General features: G+C 29.8%; 1 protein-coding gene across 1 annotated transcript in view; it reads left to right on the top strand.

Annotated features, from left to right (window-relative positions):
- LOC107449744 (uncharacterized) overlaps nt 1–14,180 on the top strand; it is a gene marked incomplete in the record, with an annotated part of 73,560 nt that overhangs the window by 42,604 nt on the left and 16,776 nt on the right. Inside the window, 5 exon segments of the mRNA XM_043039592.2 lie at nt 810–1,059; nt 9,145–9,294; nt 10,801–10,867; nt 11,516–11,562; nt 12,097–12,175. Coding sequence (XP_042895526.1) covers nt 810–1,059; nt 9,145–9,294; nt 10,801–10,867; nt 11,516–11,562; nt 12,097–12,175 — 593 coding nt within the window.

Consider the following 14,180-nt stretch of genomic DNA (forward strand, 5'->3'; position numbering starts at 1 on the left):
ATATATATATATATATTTACAGAGATAGCGATATCATCCCATCTCTAGACATGGCGAAAATAATTTCATTCAACTACACAAATATTATTATACAAAACGTTATATAACTAGCTGAATAACTACATTTTATTAATATTATATTTCAAATGTTAGTAATTTGTGACTGATGAAGATTTAAATGAGAAAAGATTTAGGCAACTTTCCTCTATAGTTTTGCCTTTTGAAAAGGAAGTGACATGATTGGCGTTTTTGAAATGATTTAAATTTTTTTTTTTATGTCTTTGTAATCAATCGTACTGTGAAAGCATGAAAAAGTATTCTTCTTTACTCTCATAAAATATAAACAGTCCGATTTTTTTAAATTTTATCTCGTATTTCTAGCATTTCGATTTTATGAAAACAAAAGATTTAATAATTAATTAAAGATTGCCCCAAGTAATGGATATCAACAAGCATGTTTTTGTCTTGATTTTAATAGTTCACGTTATTGTCAATACAAAGTGAAGAATTTTTCGTATTTGTTTAATATTTATTTTGAATGCTAAGCGATTTTCGCTTTAAATTTTTTCTCGTCTTTTTTATTTATTTTTATTTTAAAAATTTAAACTTGCATGTAAGTTTTTCTTTTTTTTTACAATTTTAAATTTGTAATTTGTTATATCCGACTTATAATATCGTTTTTTCTTTTCGATACCATTATGTCTTTTATACATTAATATGGTTGTGCATTTTTTGTCATTGTCTAAAATCACATATGAGGTCTATCCATTTTTATATCATTCTGTGTTCGACCATTCTTTTCTCTTCAGGTCTCTACTTTATTCGGCTACAGTCCACTTTCAGATGCCTACAGGGGAGCAATCCTGAATCGTATCTACTTCATCGCCAATCGAATGGTCATCAACAGCACTGTCCACCTGTCAGAATCAGAGGTTAGAGGATCCCTGAGGCATCATGTTGAACATGCCGTAGCCACTGCCATCAGCAGGAGAGAAAACAGATTAGGAACAAGTCAACTCTACGTGAACGGACCCTTAAGCGCTCTTGTGGAAGTCGAAGGTATATCAAATATATTATACGTTCAATCAACTATAACTTCTGCTGAAACTGTTAGCGCACGTGGATGGTTGACTGAATGTAAGCAATAACAAGCCGCGTTGGCTCAGGGGATAGAGAGTTCGCCTTCCAATGAGGCGAACCGGTTTCGAATCCCAATCAATACGATTTCCGCATCCGGCTAGCACCAACCACAGTGCTGACGTGAAATATCCTCTGTGGTAGACGGATCATGGGTTAGAGTTCCCTTGCTATCAGGCTAACCGTGGGAGGTTCTCGTGGTCATCCTCTCTATGTAAAGAAAATGCTGGTAAGGTCCATTCATGAAGGCAAATTTCTCCCAATACTTGATCCAGGAGTTCCTTTACCTTCTGGATTGAGTTCAAAATTACAAGACTACGGAGTTGAACATTAGTAGTCGTAAACCCAAGGAATTGGGTCGGCTGTTCAACGACGGTTATAGAAAAGAAGAAAAAAAGCTTCTTAAAACACGAAGAAATTTAGAAAACATCCGGTCTATCCCTCCGCTTATGTTATGTTTACGAAGCGATGTGTGAACATGCTTAATATTCCAGGAAGTTTTATTATTGTGATTTGTGTTTAAATTTGAGTTTAATTTTATCATTCATAAGATTTTTCTGTAATTTATAAATTCTAACAGGTCTCGAGCCTAAAAAAAAATTAACAAAATTAATATCACAGCATAAATAAAGTGTAATGTTTGCCTTTTTTTTAGTGTTATCCCTTATTCGGCTGTATTTGTGTAAAATAGTGCCGTTCGTTATTTTTTGGGTAGTATCATAGCAAGCTTAAGGAATCTTCCGAATTCATTTGTTGTTTGTTTCGTTGGAAGTTAAACTGAAAAAACGCGTTATACTGAAAACACTACAAGTATAATAAAATTGGATAGCGAGTTTTTTTTCCAGCTTAGGCGTAAAACTCAGTCGGAAATAGTAACCCAAAAGTTCTACGGCGAAATTTGACCCTCAGCGCCATCTGCGCTTCGCTTTACACGTCAACCATTCCGTGCCGTTTCTGATCTGTGTTCAGGGACTGAATGACAAATAGTTGCATGTGTACTGGGTTAGCAACTAAGTTTTCACTATTATTATTTTTTTTTTTAAACTTAAAAATGCCCATTGTCACTGAATGTCTCTGGCAAAATGCTTTAGGTCCTGGGGGCAATCGAACTTCAGTGGTGCTTGAAGAATTTCATGGGCTCATATTATTTAGAACAGTGGTTACCAACTGGCGGCCCGCGAAACCTTTTTCTGTGGCCCGCGAACTAAAATATATTAGTTGTCATTTTTTGCGGACAATTTTCGTTAAAAATCTATATAAGTTTAAAATGCTTTTCTTTCATTAAAAAAAAAACCTAATTTCGTAGTTTCTGTGAAATTTAACATTCCAACAGTGAAAAAAAAAATTATTTATCAGGTTTTGCATCCAAGAAAATATTTATTTAAATGCAAAATTAATCCTGTGTGTTGCTTAAAAATCTACTTCTTATTTTAATTTGTAATTCAATTCAATATGTTTGTTTTGTACAACTTGATAAAAATCTGACAGATTACTGTCAGATTTTTATCAAGTTGTAGATTTAATGTCCCTTTAAGCATAAAAGAGTCCTATATAAAATTTTGATAAAATTGCGGCCCGCCATTTGACTGGTATTTTAATTGCGGTCCCCGGCCTCATGTAAGTTGGAAACCCCTGATTTACAATTTTAAATGCAAGAACTTACCCCCCCCCCACACACACACAAGGAATAATTTTTTTTTTAAATTTTGAGTACATTTTGAAATTAATAATTTTATACAGCACGCAATACATATTTAACTCTGTGTAAATTAAATGATATTAAAGGAATTATTAGTTCAGCGATTTATTGTGAAAATTATTATTAATCAAATATACACGTAAGTAAAATAACACTTTTATAGTTGTTCTGCGTACTTTTTTTTAAAACTCGGAAGCTTCAGATTAATTTTTTCTTTCGTTTTTTAAAAGTCAGACACATCTTTTCAATTCTTAATTTTTTTTTAATTTTTCAATATTTTTGAATTTTTAAAATAATTTGTTTGCGAGTAATTATTCAAATGTTATAAACAGTTTAGAAGTTTGCAGAAAACAAATATTTTTTTTTGTAAGGACTGTTTTCATGAAACATTTCCTAAAAAAAATTCCAATAGAAAAGCATTGGTTGGTAGGAATTTTCAATAAAGTAGCGGTAGGAATAGGAATTTACCATATCGAAATAAAGAAGGAAAAAATGTTTTTTTTTCTTTAAATATATTCAATAAACATTTGTAAATTATTTTTAAGGGGTATTGAATAATATATGTCTTTAAAAGTGAGTAGTGAGTCAAAAAATTAAAAAAAGTTTGGGAACCTAGGTTTTAGATCATTCGGAAAAGGATGTTTCGCTCTAGACTTTAGACATTTGCATTGTGTATGGAATAGCTGAATAATCTGCTCGTGATTTCTATGATAAATTTGAAAATCAAAAATTTAAGAAGATTTACTTCGTTCTTGCCGTCCAATTCACTGAAGAGTGTTGAAAACTATTTTGCACGAAAATTCGTGTTGATCGAGGCTTACTTGCCAACCCATTTGTAGATAGTATAAATAAAAAAAAATAATGTAAAAAACAGCTTAAAACTACAATTTCAAAGCAAAGCTTCGCAATGCAGCAGAAATTCTACAAGAAAATTGAAACCAAAAGCAAATTGTAAACAAAGATGAGAACAATGAAAAATATAATAATGACAACCGAAAATGACGTCGTCAGGGGATACTAGCCCCGAAAGTCATAAAAATAGTACAAAGCCTTTTCTATCGAGTGAGCCCGACAAAGGTTTAAAATTTGCACTCTCTGTACCCCAAAGGCTTTGCAAGAAGTTCAAGAAAAGAGAAAAAGAGAATATAAAATACAAAAACAAAATACAAGTAAAATTAATACAAAATTCATGAACTAGCTGCAAAAAAAAATAATTTTCAAGAATCTACTTGAAAGCATATTTCTTTGCCAAAACCAAGCGTATACGCATTCAGAAAAATCACAAATAAACATCACGTCCCTACTTAATATACAGAAAGAAGAAAAAAAGGAAAGTAAGATAGTTATTGCCAATAGTACATATGTATTTCATACATACTCAATGTACAGGACTCAAGTATTTCGTTGTCTTTTGTGTTCAAAACTATAAATGTACAAAGGTTCAAGCAGATAGTGCAAGCCATCCCGACAAGAAATAACTGGGCTTTAAAGCTACTGCAACTTAATACACATAGATTCAGAAATACAAATCATATATTATGAAAAGTATGCATATCTGCAACATTAATTTGTACATATTCTGCTACATATTTATCCCAAATCCAAAATAAAAACTGTTTGCTATACCTATAGATTCATCTATGCTGATCATATTTTATAAAAAACTACATGCGTGTGCAACACTAAATTGCACTCGTATCTTTTTACAGTCTCATACCTAGTAAAAAGTTTTTCTGAAAGCTAAGATTCATGTATATAGATAATTTATTATAGAAAAAAATATTTGTGTGTGCAACTCTGAATTGCACATTCATTGCTTATAAGAGAACAAAATAACGAGAGAAAATGTATGTTATGAAGGCACGATTACATATTCTCAATAAGAGAAATCATTGTATTTCGTATGTGGCTAAACTAATATATTTATGCAGCAAAAACTTTATTTAATGGTAATGTTTCAAAATTTATAAAGCAACGATTGCAAACAAAAATGGCAACCCATTATTTATTTATTGATCAGACATTAATGAGATGTGACGAGTTAAGTGATTTTGAAAACTTTTTTAAATTAAATTTTCAACCCTGAAAGAAAAGAGCTTTTTTTAAAATTTTAAATGTCATTTTAAGCAAAAACTTATACAAAGGGCAGTGTATTTTAGAGAAATACACATTTTGATCAAAGATGCTGCTTAGTTTAAGAAACATAAAAATACTTAAAACTTTTCGTTGAATAAATATTTATGAAATTTAGAAATGTATCACTCTAGAAAATGAACAAAAAAACCCTTTTCTATTTTTTGAAAAAGTATATATGTTACCTGAATGACCGAAATCTAGAAAATGTCGACTTTCACCGGTGAATGTCAACAACCACATAGTCGTTTTGGTGAATGTCCGAAATATTTGTCATATCCGATTTGATATTAATTTATTCGTTGATGTTATTATACTTATTCGATATTTAATATCTGCTGAGGATAGATTGGGAGAAACATCAGTGTTCGGAGTACCGGTTAAATGCAAACTGGGCAGTGGCCCTCGAACTTAAAAAAACATTGATGTAGGGCATACCGGGCAGTGGCATAGTATATATTTAGGACATTTACCAAAGAGACTATGTGATTGTCAACATTCACCGGTGGAAGTCAACAGCCACCAATTTCGGTCATTCACAGTAACATACATAAATAAAATAGGCAAATCAATAAAAAAACTGAACTATTATTTATTTAGCTACCACAAAACAAACTTTATTTCTAACGTAATTTTGTTCTGGTAGTTAAAAACAGCGTTTAGTATACAATTAAAGATTTCATAAGTTCTTCTTATAATTTGGTATAAACCATACATTTGCATAAGAAGAAAAGAGTCTTTGTTTGAAGCAATACTTTTGATAACAGTACTTAATTGTACCAAAACACGTAGCCTTTGAAATTCTCTGCTTGGTATTAAATATCATATAACAAAGATATTAATTAATTTAATTCTACGCTGCTATCATAAATATTGTTACTTGGAAAAGATCTACGCGAAAAAAGATATCCGTCTAGTCCAGTGGTTACCAACTGGCGGTCCGTGGGCTGCATCTGGCCAGCGAAGCCTTTTTTTTACGGCCCGCAAACTAAAATATATTTGTTGTCGTTTTTTCGCGGAAAATTTTCGTAAAAAATCAATATGGGTTTAAAATACTTTCCCTTCGTTAAAAAAAAAAAAATCTTCGTTTCTGTGAAATTTAATATACAAACATATTTTTAACAAAATTATAAATTTAATTAATTAACATAAACATAAATTTAACATAACAGAAAAATTTATTTCTCAGGCATTGCATTTAAGAAAATATTTATTCAAGAAAGTATTTATTATTATTTGTAATTCAATACTTTTGTTTTGAACAACTTGATAAAAATCTGCCAGTAATATTTAATGCTCCTTCAAACATGAAAGAGTCCTATATAAAATTTTTACAAAGTTGCGTCCCGCCATTTGACTGGTGTTTTTAATTGTGGCACCCGGCCTCATGTAAGTTGGAAACCCCTGAGTCGGTATGATGGGTAATGTTTTCACATTTCAGATTCCTGTGTTCGATTTTTCTTGTTAAAGGCTGATTCGAATTGGCTGTTTGCACTTCAAGAAGAAGATCACAAATGTCACCCAAACATGTGACTTATGACGTCAGAGGCAGCTTATCGTTTATGAGCAAAATGGCGTGATAAATTGATCTATGTTTCTCTCCATAAGTTAGGATTTTTATTAATGCGAAGTTAATTAAATACATAGCCGTATCGCACATAGCATTTGTTGAAATATAATTCTTCTACATCCTTTACTTAACTCAGGGTTCCCACGGGTCAGGGAGAACAGGGAAAACCTGGAATTGTCAGGGAATTTTATTTTAACTCCAAAAATCAGGGAATAGTCAGGGAAAGTTACAATAGTCTTACAAAAACCTGGAAAATTCCTTCATTATTCCTGGTAAAAAACCAGTCTTAAAATTGTCAGTAACAATACTCAGTCATTGAGATTCGAGTTAAATAATTCTAACATCGATTACAATTATTTATTGTATAAATTTTACATTTTAGACATACTGAAATGCTTCCTTCCTCATGTAATGATATTTATTTTGCACAAAAAATCTAATACTTGGCATAACAAATAAAAGAATCCAAATTTCTTAATGAAAAATTTCGCAGTATCGATAAAATATGGTATGAATTTTCATTGAAATTTGCCTGAAATACCTGGAAAAATCAGAGAATTTTTTTTCTGAAATAAGTGGGAACCCTGTAAAAAACTTTGATTTATTATTTGTTTTTTATTGTAACAGTGATATATTTTTGCTTTGTGTACCAAGCATCTTCGATACATAATTTTCGATACATTTATTTATGTTCTACATTACTTCATGCCTGTCTTTGTGTTAAGTAAGAAATATGTTGTGGAAGAATTGAAATCCTTGTGAAAGTACCTTTGTAAAAGAATACAGAATGTGTCATTTAAGAGAATTGATACTTGACTGGCTTGGATTACTTGAAAAAAAAAATGGAAAGAGCAGCTGCTAACGTAAACAAATGCCACGTTTCAACAACCAATCAGGATCAAGATACCCACACTACGTCACTTGCAGTTATCACATTGTATTTCGCCAATGGTGTCATAATAGTTGTTCGAAATAGAAACTAATGTAAAATCCTCGAAGGTCTCAGAGCTGGTAATGTCCACGTAAGATTACGAGGGGGAGAGCGTGGCACCATTATTTGCTCTCCAGTCTAAATTGTGGTAGTGCAGTGCGTGACTGCTCAAGTGCTGTTTTCAAAGACCGTCGCTTTTATCCCATTAGTGTATATATAGGTTAAAGTTAACTAGTAAATGAAATCAAAATCGTAAAATAATGGTTTAATAATATTCTATTCACAAAATCGTGAAAGAAAATTTTGATTATCGTCCATAGTCCTAGTCTCAAATTGCACATAAAAAGTTTGAAAAATATAGACTCGAGAAAAATGCCTTTTACATGCTTTATATTATCTATTCTTTGATTTACATAAAAATTTCGAGGACGTTTTACAAGCATCGATATTTATTTATTTTTTGCAATTACATTAATAGTTTTCAATTAGAATGATAATGTTAAAGAATAAATTTTTTTCCAAACCAAAGAGCTAAATTTTCACTCACCAGCTTACCATTGGCGACCAAATATTCAATTTTGGAGAGTAAGTTTAGTCTTGTAAAATAATGTTCTTTTCCCAGAGTTTTCTGTCGACAAATATTAAAAATGGCGAGAAGACTTTAAGAGGAAGATTAATAAAACATGCGCAAATATATATATCACAAAAGAAGACTCAAATCTATGTCATCAGCTGTGTTAACAATTCTGCATGTTTTTGACACCCTTGGCCTTCCACCTTTCCCTACTCTTGAATTTGGGATCGAGGATATAACGAAACTATTCATGAAATAAATCCCAAATCTCTTTAATAAGCAAGTGAATGTTGTGTTATCAGAATTGAACAGAATTCGAGTTCGCTTCATTGTTATGGATTAAGATATTAGAGAAGTTAACAGCGTTTAACAAGAGTTCTATAAAGATTGTTCAACGAGTTTTTCAAATTTGATCCATACTATCCACGGAGAAAAATTCTGGTAACATTTACCGTACTGTACGATAATGACATTTCCGGCCAAAAGGAAGAAAAAAAACTGGTTAATAAGATAATTTTTTTAAATAAATATAAAATTATCATAGTTATTTAAATATTTTGGTCTATTAAATAATTATAAATTAAACGGTATTTAAGTGATTCACTTGGTAATTTTTCCGCTTATATGGTGACATAGTTTACCAAAAATTCTTGTTTTCAAAATTATGTCTCTTTTTTACCACATATTTAGTAAAAAATACAAAACTGAAAAGCAAATTTAATTTACGAAATTATATCACATGCTATAATACCATATTGTATTCATAATTTTACGAAATTATTACCTAAACACTTCGGAAAAAACTACCGTTCTTTTTGGTGTTCCCATAGAGCCAGAAATACTGTAAATTTGACCATACTTTTTTTCTTATAATAACATTTTACACTATTTCACAATTTTCAGTTTCTCCATTTTATAGTTTTCGGCCACCAAAAAAGTTATTCAACTTACAACTGTCGAAATTTTAAAAATGGTTCACAGATTTCGTGAAAATAATGACGAGCGAAACTTTTTAGTCTGGCTAGTACGGAACTGAAATTTCATGCAATGCCTTAAGCTGGAATTCTCAAACAACATTCTAGAATAATTTTATCTTCCAGATCTCAACGAGTGCAAGGACAAGGTTCTGAATGATTGTTCTGAACATGCTTTGTGCGACAATCTTTTCGGCTCGTTCCAATGCAAATGCAAACCTGGCTACACAGACAAATACAAAGGAGATCCAAAGAATGAGGGTAGAGTTTGTTCCGGTAAGTGAATTTTGAGATTTCATTTTGTCAAATGTGATTTCTAATTATTTTCTTTCTTTTTTAGACTACCGCAAGTGGAAAACATGGAACAGTGCTTCAGGCACAATTGAAAATAAAAATCTAATTGACAAATAGAAATTAGAAATTTTAATTAAAGTAAACTATATTTTAACCATTTGCTAAATGTTAAAAATTACATGCATTCAAAAAAAAAAAACTAACACATTTTGCTGATTTCCTTCAAGCTATTACTTAATTCTTAAAAATTTAAATTATTACATACATTTTTAAAGTTAAAAATTTCTTTTCTAAGCAAATAGCAGAGCTGACTACTTTCTACTCTTTTCGTAAAAATTTATTCTGTTGGTAGCTAAGTTAATATTTTAATTTATTATTTTTTTATTCCCTTAAACTTATTTTTCTCACCGCTACAAATAAATGATTTAAAAGTTCAAGTGCAACACCGCTTTGTTTCCAGCTCTTTCACGGTAAGGTTTTTAAAATGTTGGTAAGATTACCAACAATTTTGAAAGCTCTGCGTTTTAAATGTTTACCAACTTAAAACTTATTTTACAAAAAGAGTAACAGTTGGCAGGCCAGTAATATCTTAGAAGTTCAGCTTATTTAATAAAAATTTTAATGTTATATAACCATAGAGTGCTTACATTTAAATTTTTGAAAGAAAAAAAAATCTAAATTATTTTTTATATTAAGAAGTTCAATTTAGTTAAAAGGAAAAAAATCTTTTTATTTTGTGATTTCTGGAATTTTGAAAGACTTTTAAATTTCCTTCAAACTTAAATGAGTTTGAGCATCTTACAGACATAGAGTATTTGCATCTCAACGAAATAAAAAACTAATTTAATAGATTTTTTTTCCAGTCAAGTTTAAGGCATTCAACAAAATTTAGTACTCATTACGGTTATAAATAACTTTAATTCCAATTAGAAGATAAAAAAACCCAGTTTCACTCGTATGCTTCATAGGAGTTCAACGTATTTTACGAACATTAAAACACGTTATTAGCTAAATTCTAATACCCAGGAAGAAAAAAAAGTATTTTAACCTATTCCAAACTTTTTATTTTTGTTTCACTGAACCCGCAATTTGTTTCTCTTGTTATAAGGCAGAATCTTTAACATAACAGAAAGAAATGTAACAATAAGTTGTTACATTTCTTTCTACTGTTAACCCTAGAATATTCTAATTCTAGGGTTAACATTTCTAGGCTTAGGAATGACGGATGGATTTTTAAAAAAAATGTAGGCAGCCTCCAATATCTACAGTTATGTACAACATTACATATCTGTAACTACGGATTTGAATTTTTACTTTACGTTGTACAATAAACTAAGTTGTTAGAATATAAAAATTGTAAAGATGAATAAGTTATGAATGTAACTTATTTTTCTAGTATATTGAAAATGGCGCATAAGATAAAAATGAAACTTGGATATTACACTGAATACCAAAATGATATTAATTAGCCTATTGTTCTTTTTATAGCTTGTTCTCCCGATTATTGTAATGGCAAAGGTCAATGTGTTGTAGTTCAAGGGCGTCAAGAATGCAGGTAAGCATTCAATAAAGAACAATTAAAAAATAATAGTAGTTTATTTTATGGATATAAATAGTGCCAGAATAAGAATTAGTGCCATTGTAAGATAATAGTACCGTTCGTGAGTTTAGATGATTCTGCATTAAATAAAAGACATTTATTAAGAATTTAAATAATATGATTTATTTCGGGTTAAATATCACGCGGGTTTATTCAATACATGATTGGTTGAATTAACGATGCGTATTAAGTGCATTAAAGAAAAATTAAAAATCTGTTAATTGGTTATTAGCACTAACTCAGCCTCGTGACGAATCTTTCTGTTCTGTAACAAGCATGTATTTGTGTTGCACGTAGAGGCAAACCACAGAACTGTCCACGGTTAGCTTGACCGTAAAGGGACTTTAACCGAGGTTCACCTACAAATTATCTGTTTTCTTTAACTATTTATTTGAATCTTATTCGCATTAACCAGTTATCTGATTTTTCAACACCGTTTGCTCTTAGTTTGTGTTTGCAATTAGCTTATTATCTTTAATTCTATGATTTGCTTTTATCAACGGTTTGATTTATTAACATTATTTGCTCTTTATTTGTGTATGTAATAGATTTGTTAATGGCATTTGAACAAGTTTTTTTTAAATAAATATTTTGCATTTTAAGGTGCCGAGGAAATTATGGAGGTTCCAGGTGCCAAGTTGACAATGAAGGTAAAATACAGGTTCACAATTTAGTTTTAAAGTAATCTTTACAAATTTTGAATTATTTTTTGCAATGAATGCGATTAGTGCTTAGTTTTTGTAATGCTTTATTATTTTATTTAAATGTAAATAAGAAATGAAAATTTAATTAGGTTTCACATTTAATTTTCAACAGTATCTAAAATAAAATAGCATATAACATATAATTATATCCCAAATATGTAACTTAAATCAAATATTATTCTAATTTCGCAGAAGTGTTGTCTGAAGTGTTTAGACAAGTTAAGAATAATGAAAATTTTAAAAACTATGTTTTTAAAGAGAGCTAAAAAAGAGAAAACAACGAAAAAACATAAGACACATTATTAATTTTATTTCTGTCACACATAAAAAAATAAAATTTTTTTTATGTAATTCAATTTTTTGCCAAATCGTTATTAAAAATAGCTTTTCCTTATTTTGCAAGTAATTCTTTTGCGTTTGTTGCATAGTTTGTTAAATTTAATCGTTTTTTAATAAACATATTAATTTTCAATTTTTTAGTTGTTGGTGTATCTGTTGGTGTTTCTGTTATAGCTATTATTGTGATAGCTATTACTGCAGCATGTCTTTATTTGTGGAAGTAAGTTCAATTAGTAATATTTCAGACAATTTTTGAATCATGATAATTTAATAAATGATAAACAATTTAGGATAATTTTTGAATCCATTATTTTACATGATTAAGAAAAGTTTTTAAAAGTTAAGAACTCTTATATGGGCCTCTTTTTATGTTTTATAATTCCGATAGAACTTTTAAACATAAAAACTAAATAATTTTTTAAAGTAATGAAGTTATATAAAATTTAGAAATTTCTGAGTATTTTCAAAATTTTACGTATTTGAAGAGTACACAAACTTTAAATTAATGAAACTTAGCATTTTTTTAAACATGTATAAATTAAAAATTTGACTACATTTTATTACTCTATCATTCTAATACTATAGAATATTCTAAATATAATACAAATTAAATAATTTTCATTTTCCAGAAATATAATATATTATGCGTTTTTTGCGATTGATTATCATTAACAAATTTAATTTATATGCCCATATTAGTATTCATATTCCATGCTTGTTAGAAATAAACAAATTTTATTTCACGAACAAATATTTTCAATTTATCGTTTTTTCGAAATTCCTTGTTCTTAATTTCGTCTATATGATACCATCTGTGTATAAAACTCTACTAGTATTTTATATACAAATGCTCAATTTCTCTTTCTGTATAATATGAAAAAAAGGTCGCGAGAAGGCTGTTATTTAAGATATATTTATTTCTCAAAAATGCCATCTTGATAAAATAAGGCAATACTACCTTTAAAGAGGCCTATTTAAGATTATGATATAGATTACAGAAAATGTATGAAACAACAGTATTCAATGGTGTTCTATAAAAATTCAACGATATTCCGAATCTGAAAATCAAACCTTGCTTAATATCTTAGCTTATATATTTTTAAATATATTCTCTTCAAGAAATCACCATTTTGGCTAGAATTTTTCACCTAAACTATTACACTGGGGAGCAAATTTTTTGTTGTATTTATACAAATACTTGATTTTTCCTAATTCAGGTGCCTAATCCGAAAGCTAAATTTTTTTTAAATGCCATTTTTAGTCGAAATGTACAAGTTTAAAAATATTATATATATAACAGAAGGTCGCATCAAAACAGAAGGTTGCGACTTTCAGGGGAGTTCGGACACTTCATTCGGATTATAATAATATTGGAACCCATGCGCGAAAATGTCGTCGTATGCGGCTAGGGGCGCATTTAAAGGAAAGCACGCAAAGAAATTATTTGTATTAGGGAAGCGTCGCTAGTGGCGTATGACGACATTTACGGGAAAGTTCTCATGCAATTTTAATCTTGATGATATTGTGCTCTAACACGCCTACAAGTTTGTCGCAACATATATACGACCCCGTGTTATATGTAACGTTTTTAAACTTGTACATTTCGACAGTAAAGAAAACCCCAATTATTTTTTTTTTAACTGCCGTAGTAAAACTAATTTCTGAGTTTAAATCTTGGCTGTAGCTTGAAAGGAGAAACCAATTGTTGATTTGAAATCAGTGATACAAAAGTATTTAGGATCTGTTAAAAAAAAAAACTCACAGAACAAAAAAACAAAAACTGTTCCCCAGTGTAATTTTTAATGAAAAGCTGTTGGATACAAACTCACAGCAGTTCTAAATAAAATACGGCTTATTACAAAAAAGGGATAACTGTGATTATATTATTGCTATCTCTATTTACTCATTGATTAAATATCTTTTTTATATTTTTGGATAGACATTTATAAATTTCACAAAATTAATATTTGTCCTCTAGAAGTCCAATGGGCTGGATTGGTTTTCAATTCCAGCCAATGTATGCATCTTAAGAAGCTACAAAATGCGTCAGCGCCAGGTGATGGTTTATAAGCGAAATGGCGAGTTAAAGTTGAGCTAAGTTTCTACACATAAGTTAGAATAATTAACGTTGAAGTTAATTCGTGCCTGTCTTTGTGTTAAGTAAGAAATATGTAGTGAAAGAATTGAAATGTTTGAGAAAGAATCAATGTAAAAGAATATAGAAT

Source organism: Parasteatoda tepidariorum, chromosome 7 (assembly GCF_043381705.1).
Source record: "Parasteatoda tepidariorum isolate YZ-2023 chromosome 7, CAS_Ptep_4.0, whole genome shotgun sequence".
NCBI classification, from domain to species: Eukaryota; Metazoa; Arthropoda; class Arachnida; order Araneae; family Theridiidae; genus Parasteatoda; species Parasteatoda tepidariorum.